Here is a 22599-nt window from a genome sequence, read left to right on the forward strand (position 1 = left end):
TTCCTGAGGTTTGTTGGATAGTTACATGTCTGTCTCATACATACAGTTGTTGCTCTGTATCAAATGCCAAATATTTGTAAACTACATAAAAATACAGGGGATAACTTTTCAAAGCTTTTGTATTATCAGATAAAATTGGTTTGGGAAATAAGAGTGAGGCTTTGAGCTGAGTATCTCAGCTAAGGTGTTTAGTAGTCTGTACTTCATATTCCTGCTCCACACCAGGGAGCTGCACCCAGGTCAGCTTTGCAGCAGCACCTTCTGGTACCACAGGCTTGAAGGCCAGGGAGGCCCCTTCCCTCTTGCACAGGGGATCAAAGAGCAAAGCCCCATTCATGCCCTGTTGAGAGTGTCATGGCCATGCTGAAAATATTGTCAGAGCTCTTGTGGTAGCCAGAAGCCAAGAGTGGAGCTAAGCTGAAAGACTAGCCCAGAGCTGACATCACATATTCTTACTCAAATCTTTTTTTTTTCCTTAATTTTGGCACTTACCTTCTGCACATTCTCTGACCACTTGCAAAATCTGCCATTTTTATGTTAAATATCAAAACACATTTTCTAAATATTCATTCTGGATTAGTAAAAGAAAATGTTCCCCACAATTCTTTTTTTGCAGTCATTGAATCAGAAAACAGAAATATATTATTTATTTGTCCAAAATTTAAATTAAATATTCCCAATGAGTGTCTCAGACACCAGGGAGTAACCAGAGATTATATCTGACAAGTTATCCTGACTAGAAAATACTTTTATGAAAATTATACTTGACAGACACAGCAAGGGGCAGAAAAATGGGAAAGCTTACTCAAAAAATTCAGCATTTAATTACCTGGTTCTCAGGAATGTGTTAACTCCATTGGGAAGGCCTAACTCAAATTAGTTGTCTCCATCCTTGCATGATAGTCTAATCAAAATTTTTTTTTAATTTATTTTTAAAGTGAAGGCTTCCTGCATTCCCTCTTACTTGGTATTTCATGAAGTAACTACATGGAGGCTTCTTTGAAGACAAGTCAAGTAAACAGAAGTATGCAAAAATCTAAATAATTGTCATGTGCTTTTTTCAATGGCAATACTTACACAATTTTATGCAGACAACTAGGCTGACTTCATATGCTCATCAGATTTTTGGCATCACTGAACCCACCTCATCCATTTTTGTATTCACTAATTATACATGCTAAGGTGGCTTTTTTCTTTAAAAAACAAACAAACGTGGTCTACTTTTTCCAAGCCATTTGATGCATCAGCAAAAATATGCTAGATGTAGGGAAATGACTGCAGGTGCTCACTGACTGACCTATCTGGGCTAATGAAAAGTGATGCTGTACAAGATGGGGTTTTGCAAGAAACATACCCACAGAAGCAGAATTAATTCCATTAACATTTAATGCCAATTAGCAGTTTCCTGCTATCCAGCAGCAGTCTCCATCATGCATATAAGATCACCTAGTATTCAATATGCAATGAGATTTTATGTTTCCACTATGCATTTTTATTCTACCACCTAATTAAGGCTAAATTCTCCAAACATTTCAAGCCCCTTGTGTAATAATCAGAATAAGAACTCCTTTGAAGCTTTGCCCTTAATGTCACAACAGGAGCTGCTGGGTATTGGAGGCATCAAAATCTGGTCTCATCCTCTTTGGAAACCCTGACTCCAAATGTCTGGGAAGTGCTTTCATTCAAGAGCCACGTCTGTATTTTCTGGTGTGCTGTACAAACCTTTCTCTGGCAAAGCAGTCAAAAGGCTCCACAAGAGAAATGAGGCAGAAGAAAAGCAAAACCAAATGACACCAAAGCAAGTTACAAATCTTATTCCTGCACATACATTTGATAATTTTAAAGTCCTATAAAATTTGGTTTGCAAAGAAAGAAGATATGGACTAGTACATAAAGGACTCAAAAGAGCCTCATTGCAGGTTTGTAGCCTATTGTGTTGAGGGCTTTTCTTATTTCTAGGGACATTACATCAATGTCACTGTGATGAGATAAGTACCTCAGGTGCCCCCTGGCTTGCTGGGATTTTAATTACCTTGCCAATATAAATCCAGTTTTGGTCACATACTTTGTACTCCTGCAGAGAAGTCTCTTCTGCATGACTCTGTATTTATAGTCTGAAGCTGGAGAAGTCTGTGAAATTATTTGTTTCTACTTTGCCAAACTGGAGTGGTTTTGGAGAACAGAGAAAGTACTTTTGAAATAATGTGCTCTGAAATACATTAACATCTAGCCATGCTTTAGATTTTGTTGGCAAAATAGCTTATTCATAAGACTAAGTCCTGTTAATACTCAACAAGTACTGTTATAGTCTTCCCCTTCCTTTCAGACATATTGCACAGCAGAAATTTGGCATGACTGTGATTCTGTGGACAGTCTCCCATGCGAGGAGATGGCTCTTTAGCTCCTCAGCTGTTTCTAAAATTTAAAGCTTAGAGGAATCTCACTGATTCACAACTGATCTAAGACAAGATAATTACAAAGGCTAAAACAAGATAATTAAAAAGGCTTTACAAAAGTTTAGACTTGTATCCATAGCTCTGGATTTATAGAAAAAACAGCTGACAACAAACAAAACTTTTATGCAGCAAACTCCAGTTAAATTCCAGAACACTGGAGCATTTACGAAGTTGAGTCAACCACAGAAACAGGAGCATCCAGCCCTAGAAAAGTTTTGGACAAGAGCAGTTTGGTTCTGCTCTCAATCACTATTCATTTTTCTCTGAGAATTTCCCTTGAGAATTTCACTGAAGACTTCAGCCACGGGCTGGTATTACAGCCAGTTTAGTAGAGCAGTCAATTAAAAACTCAAGGTCAGGAGCCTAAACAGCAAACCAGAACCATGTATTTTTTCTGTCTAATCACAGATCTAGGCAAAAGATAAGCTGACTCTTGGTGCAACCCATTTCAGTATATTCAGGGTTTAATGACTGTTCCTTTGGGCTTTTCTCTCAGCTAAGCTTTGAAAACAAACATTGTATGGAAAAAAAAGAGATTAATTGGGGATTTTCTTGACACCCCTCCCAGCAACAACACTACTGTATTGTTTTTTAATGCTTTTTCCACTGGACCACAGATAAACTCTCTGCTCCTTATTCCCTTATCTTACACCATCTAACAGGCATAGCACCCTTCATACTCAACTGAAACAAAGCTCTTCCTTTATCCACAGGCTGTTCTCCTCTGCTATCCAACTTGCTTGATTATCTCCTAAATACAAACAAACTTCCAGCCTAGCTCTTAACCTTGCCTGGCACTTCCTGCTGTGTCCCCCAGCTACCAGCCAAGGGACAATGTCATGAAGGAAAAGATGAACTGACCCCTCTCAGATCTACTATGCCTCTTATCAGCTTAACTTTTTTCTCCCCTTTCCACTCTGCCTTGCCTATATCCCTCCACCCTGTCCAAATAGACTTTTTTCAACCAGCTGAGTATCTCAAATCATAGCAATATAAAATTAAAAGTTACAGTTGAGATTATGGCCTTTGGGTTTATATTTTTTCTCAAAACAATTCCACTTTCCAGGCAGGATAAGAAAGTCAGCAGCAAGAGTGCATTCTGAAAACACAAGCCATTAAATATTAACATTAAATGTTAAAAATAAATATGGGTAACCTCAGGTTACTGTAAGCCCTTTCTTTTTTCTGACCTAGTTATCTCAGCCACTCCTAGACTAACTAAAAGTTTCATTCCTGATGTGAAGTAAGTGCTGATGCATTTCATCTTGGAGCTTTTCAGGCAGATCCAGCAGCTTTGGGTTTTTCTGGAAAGGTGCAAACCTTGGAGAATTTCAGCTGCACCAATCATTCCAAATTCCCTGTATAAACAGTGTTTTTTCCAGCTATGGGCTTAAGGAACCTGCAGAAAACCCCTCAAAACTCAGTGTGCTTTTCAGCACAGCCGTACTTGTGAGAGGATGCCGTAGTGTATGCAAGCAGAGCAAATTATAGTGCTTAAATGAGAAATATTTACAAACTTATTCATTCTTGCAGTGTTGAAATAACACTTTTCTTGGCTGGGGAGCAAGGAATCTGTTTTATCCTGACAAGTTCATTTGGATATCATGCACTATTTATCATCATGGGGAGTACCAAGATGTGGTCAGTTCCTATGGATCAATTCTTCAAGCAAGATTGGCTGGAACTGCTGTGATGTATATAAAAATGAATTATGATCAATTTACTGCCCATTTCTGCCACCTTAACTGAGATTAATGTCTAAGCAATGATTATTTCAAAGAGTACATAATTCATTTGAATGTTATTGGTTATTTTAAGAGTTCTATATGGAAAGTTAGTACATGATGGAGTTTGTAAAGAAACAGCATTTTGGCATATATTTATTTTACTAATTCCAGAATAAAGCAGTCCAGGAGATGGAGTGCAATCAGATGATGTGTTCCTGAGCATCTCTTGCGTGGCCTTCTACAGCCTTTGACAAGCAAAGAGCTTGCTGAGAGGAAGACAGGGGTGGGTCTGGGTGACCAGCAAGGTAGAAAATGCCAAACCAATCAAATGAATACTAACTTGGCAGTGCTCTTCACAGAAAAGAATAGTTAGAGAACATCCTTTTTATAGGATAGAGACTTTCTGTTGCCTGCTGTACACATAGGCAGTTAGAAAACAGGTTGTCCATAGTCATGAGGGTCTGGGCAATTCAAGGTGAAGAGCTCAGAGGCAAAGAGACACAATCCCCAGGCCTGCAGTGACTCCAGCTGAGTATTGTGATCATAGGGAGCACATATTTGCCTCAGAGCTGTCACTGTGGAGCAGGCTCCCAAGTCAAAGGCTTGGATAAAGAAGGGACATCAGAAGACTGAAGATTTTTTTCCCCCTGAAGTTGTTTTTCACACAGAATTCTTGCTCCATTCTATTTATGATTGCAAATAAATTCATGTAATAGGATGGTCTCATATGAATGGTTTTCATTTAAAAAATATAATAAATCTGTCTTCTTTTTCTATTTGTATTGTTACGAATAGATTAGGATAGTTAGTACAAATAGATTAGGATAGTTAGTATATTAAATGTACAAAGGAAAAAGCTAGGATATATGGCAGTGCTCTGACACACAGTCATGGTACAGGACATGCCAGGGAAAAGTTAATATGATTTGATTTCAGGCTTTTAAAAACAAGCCCAGTGACAGGAAGGAACTCTTACACTGTTTTCCCACCATCTCTAAGGGAAACATTAAACACATGTGCTAGTTTCTTAAATTATTTAAAGGAAACAAAATCACATGTTCTTGCTAAAAGCTTGACAGTGGAGTACAATAGATGTGCTCAGACAAGAGGAGCCTGTAAATTCTGCAAACCATCACATACTGATAGATGTTTCTGGGCAAGCAGCCACAAGAGGAAATAGGATTTTTCACTGATAGCATCTGTCAACAGAAGAACAGTAATCACGTGGCTCGTGATTAAATGTAAATATAAACATAATGGATGAAATCTACTGTAATTGCTGTGTAGCTAGAAGTATTTACACAAGTATGATTCTAGGTGATTTAATACAGCAGCACAGAACTCTCTTGGAAAACCCACGGTTTCCATTCCCAGGGCAAGATATACAAATGGTGTAGTACCTGCTTCTGCTGCTGCAGTAACTCGGCAGTCTGCAGCTGTGGTCCATGATCAGCGCTCTCCGTGATGGGATGCTGGGAGAAATCTGCCAGTGCAAACACAACATCCTCCTCCTCCTCCTCTCGTTCTGCATCATTTGCCTTCTGCTCAGGCTGAATGCTGAAGTCTAGGAGGGGCTCAGGGCGCTCGATCTAGAATGCAAGAACACAGGAATGCAAGAACACAGGAATGCGGGAACGCAGGAACGTGATTTTCCCTTTTACCTCTGGGACCAGAAATCTCCGGAAGGACTCAGGGAAGGGGCTGCATCTCTATGGTGGTACGTATTGACCTCAACTCAGGGCACAGCACTGATCTTTGGGTGATACATCACCTACTGAGTATGTGAACACACCACTATGCAGGCCTGCAACACCAGGGGTTGATGCAGCTGGGATGGGTCTAATGCCACATGATGGATATAATCCATCACACACTAATCAAAAACTATACAAGACATTGGTGCATTTTGTGATGAAGTAATGGAGATAAGGAAGTATCCAAATCCATCACTTTCTTTTCTGTAAAGTGTGAGCAAAACACGACTCCAATAATGACTAAAGCTGGGCTGGTAATAAATTAACCAGTCAAAAAATCCAAACAGTCAATAAATGAAAGCTTTTAGGTATTAGAAGATGAGCTAATTTACACAGAAGCAAATTAACACAGCTGAAGTAAAGTAGAAGCAAATTATTTTTAAATAGATACTCATCTCTTGTTTCTGATTCATATTACCGCAGCAGATGAATCTAAAGATGTTCATCAACCATTTCTCTAAGAATACAAAACATTGGAGTATTCAGCTTAGGCACACTCCAACCAGACCTGAAAGGTTACTTGTACTGCCAAATGCAGCAAACCTTGAAAAACACTACATATAAAAGGACCAGAAATATTGAGAAAAATTACTTTGTTGCTTACCAAATGGCTTCAGAATTGCATGAACCTGCAAAACAAATCTATTTTTCTCAAGAATTTAGTGAAAAATGTCAGAATTGGAAAACATTTTATTTTTTTTCCTTTAGCTAAGAAGCAAATGGTAATCCTGAGTGTGCAACTCAACACTTCCTTCACAGTGCGTGTTGGCTGGCAACCACACCCCTGCTGAGATGTGTCAGCTGGGGAATTCCAGGTTGTTATGTACTTCTGAAATTCCTGATCTTGATTTAGCGTCTACTTAGAAAAGCACCATGATGACGACCGATGTACTGCTGCTGACGGCGACAGACGTGTGTGTGGAGAAGGGGAACAAATAAGGATGATTCACTGTAAGTTCCCACATGAAGCTGTATAATTCTCCTGCCAACACAGAAACAGAGCTTCCCTCCATCTGTATTGCTGAAGGCTTTGTAAAGAACACACTGTGCACAGGATGAGAAAAACAACAGCACTCAATCCATCTAAACAGATTTGACTCCCTCACCTTGCTAATGTGCTTTTATTCTTTCAAAAAATTTCTCAGGAGTCATATCTTTGAGACCTAATTAATTTTTCATTTACTCTGTGAGAGTATTTTAGGACCAGCTGTTTGTACTAGTTAAGGGTTTTGCTTTAAAGATGGGTGATCTGTAACATATCATGCAGAGTATAGCTCAGCACAAGCCAACACCAGCTTTCATGTTTAATTTGAATCCCCTTTCAACATATGTGCAATTTGAAAGCTGCTGGTGCCACATCATATTTCAAGTCTACACTTAAAGAAGGGACATCCCAGTTCTCAACTGGGTTATTAAGGTGGGACAGTTACCTCTAATGTGTCCTCCCCTTCCTCCTCCATTCGCTTGCCTTGCCGCCAGTGTTTCAGCAGCCACTTCAGTTTGACATACAGGAGAAAGGTGTCCTGCTTGAAATGCCTGAGTTCCTGCTGCAGCAGATTTTTCTCCTGACTCCAGGTCTTCTCCTCCAGTTTGTTCTGCAAAGTCAAGCTCTGCACTTCCAAGTCTTTTCTCCGCAGGGTCTGCAGATGCTCCTCCTCCAGCTTTAATGGAATAACAGGCAACATGTCAACAGAGTGGTGTCCTGGAGCAGTCTCCAGGAGTTGTTCTTCACTGGGTGAGACAAACTGAAATCTCTAATTTTCGCCAGTAGTGAGCAGCTATTGAGTTTGGCTCAATAAGTTCTTCAGCAGTTATGACTGCTGAGGAAATTAGAGGATAGCAGATTATAAGCTTTTCTTAGATAACCATATGAAAGTAACCTGCTGTGGAAGTGGATATTTACTTCAAAGATGCACAGGAGTTCTGAAACTGGTTAAACATTTTACACCACTCACATTTTCCTCCCTCTCTTGATTGTATCTCTGCAGTAGGTTCCCAGCAGAGGCACCAGCCCACGCTGCTGCACGTATCACACCTATTAAATGCATTTGCAGCCATTTGTACAAGGTGGGACCACAGCTGCCCTTCAGAAAACCCAGAATATTTGCCTTGCAACTTCCCCCCACAGGCACAGGTTCAATCTGTCCACAGTTGCTACGTCTTCCTCTGCCTCTGGAAGGGCAACACTTCTGAAGAAAACACCTCCAGTACCCCAGATACCACTACTGATCCCTCACTTCTTGCAGTTCATACTTGAAGGCATCTGAATGATACCACAGTAAACAGTCTCTCATTCTGGCATGACTTTTCTGGGACACAAGCAGGAACTGAAGACACAGGAACAGACTGCAACCCAGCATTTGACATGTCTCAGCCTTAGTACTAAAATCACCGAGAAAAGCTCATTTTTTAGAGGACATGTATAACTACACCTGTTTCAATGCAAGGCCACCTGAAACATCATTCTTTAAATGTGACCTTCCCTCAATATATTAAAAATCAAACCATGGCATGACCTGCACCCGACAGAACTTGTACAAGTTAGTTGCACAATATCTCATATTGTGCATAGATGAGAAAGTGTTTCACTTCAACAAGCTGTGGCTTCTTCATAGATGAAGAAAATGCAGATGGAAAATGAGTACAGAGTCACTGTTTACAGGTGCCAGTTTCTATTTTCCATTCTGCAGAGCAACAGCCTCTCCTTTTCCCAACCAGCTCCATAGATAAAATCTATGAAAGCCACAGTACGCTTATGACAACAACAATCCAAACCACTGGAACACGCCCTGCAACAAACAATGCTCACATAAGAATAAATAATATTTTAGGAACTAGGACTCCCTAGCAATAAATACTGCTGAGAAATATATGTTTGATTTTCACGGCAACATTGAGATGCTTCTGAAATAGGCTACCAGTCCATATGAGATAGTTTCCTAAGGACTTGCCTGCCTTCTGAATGATGTGCTCCAGCATAATGCAAATTTTTAGTGTCTATGCTACTATGCCTTAAAAAGTTCCCGATTAAATTGAAATTATTTACAGTAATAGCTAGCTTAAATGTGTTTAAAATGAAGCTTAAAAGTAGTCTGGAACAAAATTAGCCATGATAGCCCAAAAAAACACACAACTCCTAATAACACTCATGGAGATTATACACTGCTAGCACACATCAATTTGATGTCATTAAACATTCCTAAAAATGAAAAAGCAAAAGAAGAGCTGATTTTAATTTTTTTTTTTTTTTTTTTTACAGAAAGAAAGGTGTAGATTTGATGTTTATGACCATTCTTTCACCAAATAAAATTATGGTTAAATACAGCAAAAATCTGAGTAATTTCCACCAGAAATCCTGGAAAATGATAAAAAAGGAACATTATCAACAGAACAGGCATAATCTGGAAAAAAAATGAATAATCCAGAAGATGCTGTTTTATTTTGGTGCATTTTTCATCATTTTGACAAGCTGTTGTATTTCAAACCCCTGTGGTCATGAATTCTTGCAGAAGACCCTAGTGGAGGTAGATTCATAGAGTGCTATGCTTTTTCAATGGATAGCAATTGCAAAAGAAAAGAACTTTAAGAGACAGGCATAGCTTCCAAAAAGCTTTCACAGCTGAGGCAACTAGGAAGGAAATCAGTTGACTGGTTGCCTTCAAAAGCTCCAGTGGAAAGTTCCTGTGGAGATCAACTGGAAATTAAAGCTAGTTATGAAAAAACAGAGAGATACCACTTGGGCATAAAGAGATTAGCTGGCACAAGGAAAAAATTCTTTACAGTATGCAACAATTATGCTGAATTTAGTCCATGAAGTAAATTTAAGAAGAAAACTTGAGTTAAGAGCCAAACAGCCTGCAGAAATTAGCAGCAGATTTTTTTTGCCCTAGGAACTAGAGATCAGAAAATGATTGACTAATCTGTTCCAGCCTTCAAAAGAGCAGGGAGAGCTCATGTAAAAAAATATGATTTATTCACCAGCTATTAATAAGAAGATTGGAAGCACTGAGTACTGAGAAATACAAGAATGAATGCTCTGATTTGTTTCTCAGCTATGTGCGCATAGCAACTCCTCTGACTTCAGAAAAGTGCTGGATTTTCTTTCAGTCAGGAGGAGTCAGGATACGGTACGGAGCCAAACTGAGCTCCCAGGGATCCAGCACATGCTTGCCCAGCTCACAGAGAGAGGAAGGGTGACAGAACTCTCCATGCAGTATTCCACGTCTCTACCATGATTTCCCCTACAGAGGGGAGGACAAAAATTCTCTCCACCAAGCAGAGAAGCCAGATTCACAGCGGCAAAATGGGCTTGAGTTTAGATTTCCCCAGATTCCAGATTCTTCATTTACTCAGAGGAGGTCACACAGGCACAGCCATCAGGACACAAGCTCCCACAGTCCTGACAAACAAGGCTCACGTCACACATCACGGCCATGCGTCTCTCCCGGCAGGTGGGTTTGGTATTTACCTGGATGATCCTTTCTGAAAACTTTTCTTGCTCCTCTCGGTGAAGTCTTGTCTCCTGCTCAAGCTGAGCCTGAAGCTCCTGTATCGATACATTCTGTACAGGTAAAACATGGGAATCCCTGAGCTGATCAGCAGGACAAAGGGAAAGGTTTAGCAGATAATGTGTCTCGGGGGTGTAAAAAAAAAATGAAAAAGAAAAGAGCCATGGGACACACATCTGCACAACTCAAGATTATCAATAGTTAAAACCAAAGCACAGTGTCCAAATAAATAACAATGTCCTAAATCTGTGTGGGAATTTCCTGTGTGGCTTCTTCTGGAAACTAAAGCTGGAATGCTGATGTTACATATTGGATATTCTCTTCAGGCCTCTGCTCTGGATTTGGACTTGATAGCTGAAGCTCCTGTTTGCAGGATTATGTATTTGGTGGTGCATTTCTTCATCATAATCAAAGCTGTGAAATTTTAACACCTTTGCACAAGATGAATCTAATGCATGAATGTTGTACCTAACTATTTATTCATTTGCAACAGTTTTGATAGGGCAGTAAATGGGATAGCATTTGTTAAACCAAGTATACATAAGATCCCTTTCTTCAGATACAAGACAGTTCTTTGCACAAGTCAAATTCACTCTGTGATTTCTACTCAAAATAATTACAACAAAAATGTCACACTGATAAGCTGTGTGAGCCTGAGATCTGACCAAAATAATTAAGTATCCTTCCTTTCAGGTCCAATACTGTTTTAATCTTAATATCTTCAATTGTATGTTCTCAGTAAGTTTGGCATCCCATCAGCTTTATTCCTGAAAGTTACTTAACTCAAAAATAAAGACCCAAGAAGGTAGAGTCAGATCTCATTATTTATACTACAGTAATTAATCTTGTGGCACTTGTTTTTCTGATCAGAACTTTCTGTGCCCTTCACTTTGTGTCTCTCACATTGGTGCCAAAGCTGATTTATCTGTACAAAAGTGATGCTCAGCTAGATGCCATCCTCTTCACGTGTGTGACCACAGAAAGCACCACAGCACCAAACTCCCACTTCCCAGAGCAAAAATGTACTTCATGACAGGGTTGCTTCAGGCTTCAAATTGCAATCCCAAGTTCTCAGCTCCAGCCTCAGCAGCTGCAAGGACACAGCAAAGGTCGTGGGACTGCTCTCCTGGGCTGTGTTGCCATTTCCCCAGCCCCAGCATCCATCTCCTCGCCACTCCTCCCACCTCCCAGAGCAAAGCCAGCAGCTGCTGCTGTTCAGGCCACACTGCCCTTGTTGGAACATTTTGGTTATTCAAAATGCAGTTCTCCCTGGAACAGACACTCCTTACCCCTCCGCTAGGGAAAAATGAGATAAGGCAAATGGAAGTATCCCAAAAACTACTTGCAGGGCCACACTCTGCTGGAAACCAAAGTGGACCTACACAGACTTTCTGGGTCCTATCAGTTCCTTCCTTACTTGAGTCATTTATTGACTTGTGCATGTCTGGTTTGTACCTGAGGAAAGGACACTTCCATCCCTCTGAAAGGTACACATAAAGTGACTAAGAGAACATTGTCTGCCTTATCAGTTTCATCTGTCTCTGTAATGTATCTGCAGACATTTTGTAGTGCATAAGGTCAAAATCTGGATTTGAAAAGAACTGCTTGTGATGGGATTTGTCAGTTTTGCACAATCATTTGGAAATTCTTTATTTAATTTTCTCATGCAATAAAGGAAAAATTACTTTCATCAGGAATTTCTGCATTATTTTATTCTGATCAGGCTTCCTTAGGAATATGCCAAACAAAAACCAATGTATCAGTTCATTCATGTATAATTAAAAAAATAAATTCGTTCCTTCCCTTTATGAATTTGAAATTATCAACCCATGCAATTTTTTTACAAAGATGTAGCCCATGAAAAGCCAAATTTCAGGAAAACTTCAGTGCTGGGATTATGTGGGAACTGTTGGAATTACTGATAAGAAGTTAAATATATCATGACGGCAGATGCAGTATTAAATGCATGCTAAGGCAAAATCCCATCATGACTTCTTTGTCTCTTTAAGGTCAACATATTTTTGTAAGTCCTAAAGAAAATTTAAGTTGGAAAGCAGCTAGTGCATGAATGAAGAGCTGCACACCTTTTGCCTTCTGATGCAACCTGAGAACTCTTCACAGTCTATAATAATTTATATAATATATTTCTACCAGAGGCATTGGGATAGCTTCACTGCTGAAATCATGGGCAGTAAGGCTGTTTAAGTGCCTAATAGATTGCTGCTAAAACAATCTATTAGGATCATGAATGAATAATACTTATAAATGTATATTGGAATATTTGTGTACGCAGTTCAGGTACCTGATACTGCTCTGATATGTGGAAATCAGTCCCTTATCATACAACCAGCAGGCTGTAGTCTGTGGCACAACTGTGGTTTTGTTTTGTTTTGAAAAGGAACATTACCAGAAAATGGACACAACAGTTGATAACCTGTTATATTCCATTCTTTGCCTCCTTTGCTCTCATGAAGGAGTGTGCTACACGAGGAACAGGAGACACCCCGAACACGATGGCCACTGCACAGTGTGCTGACACCACAGAACAGACACACACTCACCAAAACAAGACATACAAACACAATACCACGGGAACTACGAGCCAGTGCTACTCTACCACAGCACCACGGAAACAGCTGCACTTCATCCATAGCCCAACACCAACTCACAGCTCCCCATGTATCCCAGTTATTGCATTACCAGACACACCACCACTCCTGTCCCCTCAGACAGGCACTGTCAAATCCTTCTGCTCAGTCCTTTTATCTCACCTGTTGTCACTCCAGAACAAGCTAATCCATGCTGATGCCTTTACCTCAAGAGGATGCACAGAGAAAAGTCATCCTGGAGACTTCACCACTGCTCCCCCACTGCACAGACCCCTTTCCCCCCTCTCAGAGTGTTGACAGCTTTTCAGGTTACTTTGCAGCTCACACAATCCCACATATCTGCCATGACTTGTTTTTACAAGATTGCCATCCAAGACAAGGTATGGCTGGCTTTTATTTGTCTGCTTTCTCCATTTTACCATAGCCAATTGCAACCTCAATTCGCCTGCAAACTTAATCAATTTATATGCAACAACCGTGAACATGAAATTTCATGGAATCTTTCTCTTAAGCTTTTTTTTCCCCCCCCAGAAATGATCAAACAAAATAAGGCCTGAGGGAGGCAGGGTAGAATGATGCTCTCCAGCATTTGTGCGTAATTTGAAGCAAGTTAGAAGATGAATATTTTATGCTGCTCCTCTAAAGCTACATTATAATGCTTTGATATTTGGACCTTACGTTTGAACACACAGTTTAGAAATTGCTACTTTTTCACAGATTGAGAGCTGGCTATTGCATTCATCAGAAAGAAATTTCCAGTGCCTTTTGTAATACCTTTTACATGCAATTCACATCTAACTGAATTGGCAGAGGCTGCTTCTGAAGATGCACTATTCTTCTCACCCCTTAAAAATAGACGACATATATTTCATTTTCTAGTGTAGAATAGGCAGCTGTGTGGTTGTTTGTCTGTTCTTATATGAAAAGCCTCTGAGTTTGGGAAAACACAGAACACTTCAAGTCTTTAAAAATCTATCTCATTGTATGGATAGTACACAAAGTCTCACCAAGTTCTGTTAGGACTCAAATATCCAGATTTACATCATAAAGGGTCTTTTAAGCCTTTACACTGTCAACCTCTACAGAATCTTACATAGTAAGAAAGAATACAATACATCAAAGTAAATTATTCTTGCATCTCCTAATCTTGGTGGGAAGGAATAATCACAGCATCAGTTTATCTTTCTTCTTCCCACAGCTTTGCATGGGAGGAATAGTGAATATAAGACATGCAACTTTCTATGTGGTCCTTGGTTCTGGTTGTTGGTTTGTTTTACCAGAAGAAAAAAAGTCACAATGTGTAAACCGTTCACTGTTTCCTTTCTGCAAAAACAAAACCTTTAACCAGAGAAATGCAAGTGTAAATTTTCAGCACATGGCTGGGAGCTGCTGCAAAAACCATCCAGCTGAAAAACACTCACATGGAGTTATGAAAATTGTACAGAAACAGCACCAGTTAAAAAATAGAACTGTCAAAATATAGATCAAGATTCTCCTCATACGTCCAAAATGGATCCATACAGAAGTTTTAATTCAAAGCAGGTGGTAAATTGACTTACCTACATTGCACATCAGTGTATCTGGTTGGCCCACACTTAACCCAGTAATTAACTTAGACTTATACATTCCTTATTGGCATGAGAAATAAGGAGAATGGATAAACATATTAAAAGTGGCTTATATGCTATTCCTATTTTATTACTAGACCTTGTGGGAAACATGTTGTTTAAGACATGCTCTCACCTTCTCCAGCCTATCTGCTTTTATTTTAAATCTCTGGTGACAATTCACTCCTTTTAAATGAATTCCCTTCAGTGGTTCTTTTTCCATAATCTATGAGTGTCAGAGATTTTATGGCATTTTTCTACACAGAACTAAATGTGTAAGTCTTTAAAAGCCATGTATGAAAACAATCAAAATTTGAAATGCAAAGTGCTTTTGCCTTTGATATACAATTGTTCAGGAAAAGGCAGGACTGAGATCCTCTGAAGGAAGAGAAATAGGAGATATAGCTCCAATTTAGAGCATCAGATACCAAATATACCAAGCCATATCTGGTCATTTAAAAGAGAAAAATTTTTCTTCTTCTGAATGTCTTCCTGCTTCTGAATAAACAGGAAGCAATTGCTTGAGAAAACTGCCTTTCCTTTACAGACATTCCATTGGCAGAAATCACCAGGTGAAAAATTATTTACCATTTTTCCCATTGGTTTCTGTTTGTTGCCATAAGATGTTTGCTCCATGTTACCTGTTTTAGTTTTCCTGTTTTAGTCAGGGCAATTCTTACTAGTTCACCTGCTTTTTCCTTGGATAGTAAAGAATGATTTCCCCATCCCACCACAACAGAGCTCTGCTAAAATCATGAATAATGGATTGGAAATCCACCCCAATGGGCTCCAGCCTCTCACAACAGCAGCTGAAAGGCTTGTTTCAGCAAGAAAACAAAGCCCTGCTCTTAAGGCAATTTCAAGATATAATTTCCCTTGGACTGGGACTCTAACCGACCTCTTTAACATGCAAATACATTCTAATAATCCTGTTGCACTAACAACTCAAGTGCAAAGCCCAAACAACGCACATGTTTACAGTTAGGCCACAGGGTAGTTTCAAGCACATGTCTGTCTGCATTTATTGTATTTAATAAAACAATTAAGCTCCCATGGTGCTCATTTTTAAAACTAGAAGGAATCGCTAAATGGAAGCTGTGTGGCATTGCTTGTAAAAATTTTAATTTAAAATTCAGCTTGGAAAAAATAAATTTAAACAAATGAGCTTGCTTGAATAAAAAGAAAGCATTTTCGTCAGTGAAATGGAAGGCCAGTGCATATATTTTCACTTCTTAAGTCAAAGCAGATAAAGACTCATGTATAGCCATACCCATTGTGGGCATTTGAGTCTCCACTTGAAAATTCTGTGGTAATACAAAGACACCTTTAGTATTTGAACAGTATTCTTTCCTGCTCATTCATCTGGAACAAAAAAATACAGTTTTTGATAGTGCAGTGTATGAAATTTTAAAAAAACAATTTTAAATGAGTTTAAATATTTAAAGTGAATAATAAAGCTAAATTGAATAATGAAATAATAAAATAATACCTTCCAAAATTATTTTGAGAAATCTTCTCCTTCACTTGACTACTACAGATTTTAAGATTTCAAGATTTCAGTGGGCTGCCTTCCCACTGAAAAGTTTGAGCATAAAGCAGTGTCATATTCTTTTTGCTTAAGTGATCACGGCTGTAAAAACACTTTAGTGTTCCACATTTTCTCAAGTTAGACTATTTGAGCCCCAGCCTAGGTCATATTTTGAGCACATCACGTCCTAAACTGATTATTCTCTACCTTTGATTATAATTACTGGTTTGCACCTTGCCAGGCTATGGTATGAAAACTTTCCCTTCTCTGTTCAAGTACAGTTTTCTGTACATATTTTATACCTCATCCCATCCTGGGAGAGGGAAAAAAAAAGGTATTGTGCAAAAATTAGCCAAATCCCTAATCCTAACAGAGGGCATACATATACAGGCCTTAATATAATAACAACACTGATCTAAGAGAAGGGGCAACCAATAAATATGACAGAATTTAAGCAGAAATATTGTAATATTGAAATATTGCTGAAGTAATTTTCTAACCCTATCTACCATAACTGTTGAGCAATATAAATTTCTGATTACAAAGGGATCCATGGTGAACAACAAGATTTCTCTACCTCATTGGCCCCTTTCACAGCTGAAGAAGAATTACTTTACCCTTCAGCGAGAGGCTTATGCAGTTCTATATTTATCAGATATCCTTCCTGTGGTCTATTATCACTGTTGCAGGTGCAAATTGGAAGAGATGTTGCTGAACAAATTTACTGTTCTAATCCTACCAAAGATCTGTGCTCTCAGGATATTTTAAACGAAACCAAACAAAACCAGCAAAGAATTACCTATGTTAAGATGAAGGGCCACTTTCCCTTTCATATTCACATCATCATGCTGCTTGGCTACCAGCTGCCCTGAAGTTTTTGTCTTCCTACCCCTGCCTTCTATGCCTTGAAATTGCTCACTCACTAACTCAGCTGTCCTAGCCAGCAGTTCCCTTTCTCCAGACTGAGTTAGGGTTTCAGATCTATTGACTCTTCTTCATGTGACTTTAGAATTAAAAGCATGTTAAAACTCATCCCTCACTAGAAGCTACTCTAACCATCACAGTTTCGAGAACTGGCTTCCCAGCGGCCAGCAGAAAAGTGTCTCCCTGCTCCAAGCCCACCTTTATGGAGACAGATTCGGAGTTGTTTTCTTCATGACCAGTGGCATTGTCCAGACAATCTGTGTTCATGAGAAAGCAGCTAAGGAGATGTTTACTGAGGCAGATATGGCCTCTGCATGAATGAAGATTAAAATAAAAACTGATTGATGCTTTTGACAAATGGAAAAGTACTCAACAACCCAAACAATGGAGACCTATGTTTTAAATAAGCTTTTTTTTGGAAGCTGCATGGTGCTGTATTCCTGCATGGTGTTGAGAATCACCATGCACAGCAGCATCTACTGACAGACAAAATGCAAAGCATTCTCTATCTGTAGACTTTCCAGATTTAAAATATCCAACAAGGTAAAACCTAGAAGCATGATCAAATATCAGGGATTGCAACCTCTTCTGGGGATCTTTCATTTCTCTACTCAGTTGCAAAGGGTCCCTGAGCTCTACTTTCTCCCTTGGCAAAGCTACTTGGAGCAGGGTGATGGCTTGAAAGTTGGGACAAATTTGCTTCTCTGAAACTGTGCAGGGCAAATGAGATAAATTACAAATTTCACAACAGGGGTGCCGTGTTTGGTCTAATTTACTCCCCCAACCCCTGGCTTCTGTTACTCATCTCCTGGCTAAGGCAGCAGGAGGCAGTAATTTGGGCTGCTTTGCTGACCTCTAGACTGAAACAGCCCTTGTCTCCTGGCCTGTAGAGTTTAATGTCTCCATCAGCTCTGCGGTGTGGGTCGGTGGTGGCTCGCTGGTGGCGAATCTCTTGCTCCTCTCCACGATCTTGTTTGAGCTGCCACTCCATCTGATCCCTCAGTTTGGACTGTTAGATGCATGGGCGGTTTATAACAAAAAAACAAAAGGACAGGAGGGAATAAAGAAAACAAAAATGGGTAAGGTAGACGACTGAAAAACTACAAGACAAAGAAAAGCGTGAACAGAAAAAACAACTTAAATACAGTGGCATAAGAAAGTGAAGAGAACAAAACCAAAATGAGGATGAGCAAAATGATGGGCTGAAACATCTGAAAAGCAAAAAAGAGAAAGAGAGGAAAAAAGAATGCAAACACTGGTTATGAGGCGCATGCAATGAGGATGCATGAGTCAAACCAACAGCAAGCATACAAGTCATGAAGGATATGGGACACAAGGCTCTTCCTTCCTTACTTGTGCGGTGCAGAAAAGCCATATCCAGTGTGGCAGTTGTGGCAGTTTAGACATGCGCCCATGGGCAACGCTTTAGGCAAGGCAGTCCTTCGCTGGCTACAGAGCTTCTCACTCGCTGCTCGCTTAGGGGAGTGAGCTGTAAGCAGGCTTTTCAAAACACATCACTTAGAAAACTGCATTTGGTTGGGTTCTTTTGGCAAGGCTTTTGAGAACATGCCTGACCCTTTTACAAGAGAGCATAATAAAGACCTCCTCACATTTCTTAGCAAGGCTTCTAATTTACATTTACCAGATTTTTTTTTTTAATTAATCTCCTTTTTTTCATGGGGAAACACTGATGTTACAGACAAAAACAAGACAGATCTCTTTAACACCAATGGATTAGCCTTTTTGCCACGAGGAACCGCCTCTGAATCAAAGGAGTTGTGCAAATAAATAAAAGAAAAAAAACTATAAAGTGTTTGTTTAACATTACACACTTAATACACTGCGGGTCTGAAATCATAACAAAGCAGCTGTGAGGAAAATTAGCTCTAGGGTAGCAATTGCCAGAAAGAAAGAGAAACGATAAAGAGAATGAAGGCAAGTAAGAGGCTGACCTACCTGGAAGTCAGTGATTAATTCCTTCCCCAGGTTACCAATGGGAGAGTCTCGGGACATGGAGGTCATTGTGGATAGGAAACTGGAAGACTCTGTGAGATGGGGAAGAGGGGAGAGGTCCTCCATCTGCTCCTTAAGGCCCTCTCCAATGTGATCAACCTTTTCCAGGAAGGTCTGAAGCTCCTTCCGGAAAGCTTTCATCCTGGAGTTGACAGTGTCCAGAAGCTCTGGTTCATGCTTATCTTCTCCCCTTTCCTCACCACTTCTGAAATCCTGTTCTGTGGATGGGCTGCTGGTTACGTGCACCTTTGCATCATAAATCAAGCTGTCCGTATCGGTGATAAGGCGCTCCACAGTCCTCTCAAGTCGCTCGGCCTCACGTTTGATGTTAATTAATGACTCGGTGTCCTCTTTCACTCTCATGAGCTCGGTGGAGCACAGGTCGCTGACTTCTGATGGCTTCCCACTCCCAAAACCCGACGTCTTCTCATACACTTCTTCAGAGTCACTCTCGCCCCCAATGGGCCCCTCTCTCTTTGGCTGTGGCGGACGACCATCTTCGCTGTCACTCTCTTTTTTCCCAGCATCGCTGTCGGCATCGCTGTCCCTGGGGCTGGAAGTGCGCAGGCCCAGGTGAGAGGCCAGATCGTAACGCTGGACATTGGACATCAGGACCCTGTTCTCATACTGGAGCTTCATCACTTTCCCGCTCAGCTCATTGATTTGTGACCTGGCCGATTTCAGCTCCTCTTGCAAGGTCCCACCACCCTTGGATGCTGCATCATCCAACCAGCCTGGCTCTTGGCCTGGCTCGAACTTGAATTTGTTCAGTTCATTCGTTAGCTGCTTGTTGTGATCCTCAATTTCAGAGATTGACCTCCTCAGCAGCTCTGCTTCCTCTTCCACAAACTGCAGGTGCCTGCGTAGCTCTGTGGCTGACTCCACAGAGTCTCCGTAGGGCGAGGTAGGAATGCTTGAAATGTGGTCCCTGCTGAGACACTCTTTTTCGTATTGGCACCTCATATCCTCCATCTCAGCTTTAATCCCCCTGTTCTCCACCTCCAGTTCCACTATTTTTCTGCCCAGTATGTTGGCTTCCTCCTCCACCAGCTTCAAACGAAGCTTCAGCTCAGCCTCCCTGGTGCTGGGTGGGCCGCCTGCTTCCCCAGTAGGCAGGGGACTGTCCACATCTCCATAGATGGACTTGTACTTCTGGAGCTCCTGCTCCAGTTCATCCTTCTCCCTGCCCAGTTTGGCCATCTTCTTACGCATCAGCGCTGCCTCCTCTTTGGCAAACTGGAGCTGGCACTTCAAATCAGCACTGTCCTCCTGCCAAGAATAATCACCCCCCCAAAACCAAGATTATATTACAATAGAAGAACAACCAGCAGCTTATTTTCCAAAATCTCCACCTCTCCACCCTCTGAGCTGTATCTGTTAGGTATGCAAACAATTCACAGACACAGCTGCAAAAACCACACAGTTGACACATTTCATGGCTTGGTCTTGGTTAAATTGGCAAAGCAGCTTGACCAGAGTTAAAGAGGGAAAAAAAAAGTGTGCCTGTGCAAGTGTTCAGTGATGCAAGAGTGCCAACACAATGTTTTTTCTCAAATGCTGAGCAAATTTTGTGGAAAATAATGACTCAAATGAAAAGGTTTCATGATTTGCTGGCACTTTTTGTTCCATTTACCTTTAATGAAACACTTGTTCCCCTTAAGCACCATGAAACAAAGACTGCTCAGATGAATTTGCTCCTCAATAATCTCAAATTTTGTGCTCCTTCAGCTAGAAAGCACAACAAAGGTGTGCTAAACTGTATGGTTGCTTTGAAAAGTGAAGATTTTAGTTACTGTGATCTCATAATGCTGTGAAACAGACGAAGTTCCTAACTTGCTTTCCAAATAGGAAGAACACTGTTGTGTCTACTGCTGTTATTATTAGGACAGAGCAGATTGTGATCTCTGTTTCTGGGATGAACAACTGCTCACAAGGGAGATGGGTGAAAACATGTGAAAAAGGGAAGAAAAATTCATTAAATCGTGTTTACACCCAAATCCATCCCATGTGAAAACCTGCATTTTTCAGGAAGTACCAGGGTATTGAATGGCTGTTTGGGGTTTTTTGTGCCTGTCGGGTACTGCATCTCATCTCAAATGAAAACTCCAGTGTGTATTGTGCTGAAATAAGAGACAAGGTTAAGTAAATTCTAAGCCAATGAACAATTTCTTTGCATGAATCACTTTCATGAATTGTCATGGAGATACAGGCACTTGGCCTCAAAAGAGACACATTTATCAGCATTAGCAGTATAATGGAAGGCAGGCTTTGAAAGATGATCTCCTGAGACAGCAGATTTTATCGTTGTTGGTAGGCCATGTGGACATATGTGCAATTATATATGGAAACTTCATTTCAGTCTTCGGAGCACTGTTATCTTTCACAAGCACCATTTTGTTTTAATTCCTAATAATGGAAACCAAATTCAGAGGAAAACATGGCTGACTTTAATTGTTCACCCAGATCAGGCTATGAAAAAAAATTACAACACTAATTATGGCTGAGGAAATTATTTAATTTCTATAGCACGGATCCTAGCACACTAGTCTTCTATATTACCTAGATTAATTTTGCCACATTCTATTTACACAAATATAATTATGACTTAATTTCAGCCAATAACCAAGCAGACAAAAAAGTGATTGGTTGTATACTTCTGAACCCAGTTAGCTTCCTGATTGATGCTGCCTGCTGCAGGTTGCGACTTTAAAATGCTAAATAGAAAAAAAGTTAAATTGCATGTTAGAAACATGATAGAGGTAAAAATTAGTCAAACTTTCTGTTAATATGTGGTTTTAATTGACAACCAAGAGCCAAACACAATTGCAATCAGCTCATGGGTTGATTAAAATTTTGGTCATCATGTCTCTGGCATCATAAATATAAGTTTTAAAGTAATTCAGGCAAGGTACTTATGATTGATTAGAAGCAGAGCCTTTAGAAGATGGGCTTTCTATCATCTCTATTGTCACCTTGCATACACATTTCTCTTTTTCATACATATATTTATAAATTGCTTTTCTCTTTAAAACTCAAAAGTGCAAATTAAGAATCAAATTAAAACCTGGCAAAATCCTACGCAGCCTCTACCGCAGTCACTCTAAATTTTGGTTGCTCTGGCTGGATAAGACTGTATGATTAAATCATCAGCTTCGTCCAGGGCTGTGCAACACATTACCTCTGTTTTTCCTATCATGATGAATCAGTTCATCCCCAGAGCTCAAGGTTTTGCTTTTAGAGAAATACAAAGATCACAAGGAAAGGTACAGCCAGACTAGTGCTGCACATCAGAACCCACATGCGGGATGATTACTCCTGGTTATTTATTTATTTCTTTGTTAATAGCTGGTCTGACATTTTCTTTATTCTGTCTTTGTAATCCTGCATTCTTTACCTACTCCTTGTCTGCCTTTGGCTGCAGGAGCCCAGCTGTCTGTGGCAGTAGCTGGTGCCTTGCACCTCCCTGGCTGGAG

General features: G+C 40.1%; 1 protein-coding gene across 11 annotated transcripts in view; it reads right to left on the minus strand.

The window, feature by feature from the left end:
- The window catches only part of MTCL1 (microtubule crosslinking factor 1), a 103119-nt gene that overhangs the window by 22193 nt on the left and 58327 nt on the right, over positions 1-22599 (minus strand). For 5 of the 11 annotated variants that reach the window (XM_026793209.2, XM_074548610.1, XM_026793208.2 and 2 more), the window contains 5 exons: positions 19070-20395; positions 17967-18122; positions 10406-10498; positions 7368-7598; positions 5584-5772 (listed from right to left, as the gene is read on the minus strand). In XM_026793209.2, the coding sequence (XP_026649010.2) occupies positions 5584-5772; positions 7368-7598; positions 10406-10498; positions 17967-18122; positions 19070-20395 (1995 nt within the window). Of the gene's footprint in view, positions 1-5583; positions 5773-7367; positions 7599-10405; positions 10529-17966; positions 18123-19069; positions 20396-22599 lie in introns of all 11 variants that reach the window. The other 6 variants (XM_074548625.1, XM_074548646.1, XM_074548665.1 and 3 more) reach the window with 4 other exon arrangements.

This window comes from Zonotrichia albicollis, chromosome 1 (genome assembly GCF_047830755.1).
Source record: "Zonotrichia albicollis isolate bZonAlb1 chromosome 1, bZonAlb1.hap1, whole genome shotgun sequence".
Classification (NCBI taxonomy): domain Eukaryota; kingdom Metazoa; phylum Chordata; class Aves; order Passeriformes; family Passerellidae; genus Zonotrichia; species Zonotrichia albicollis.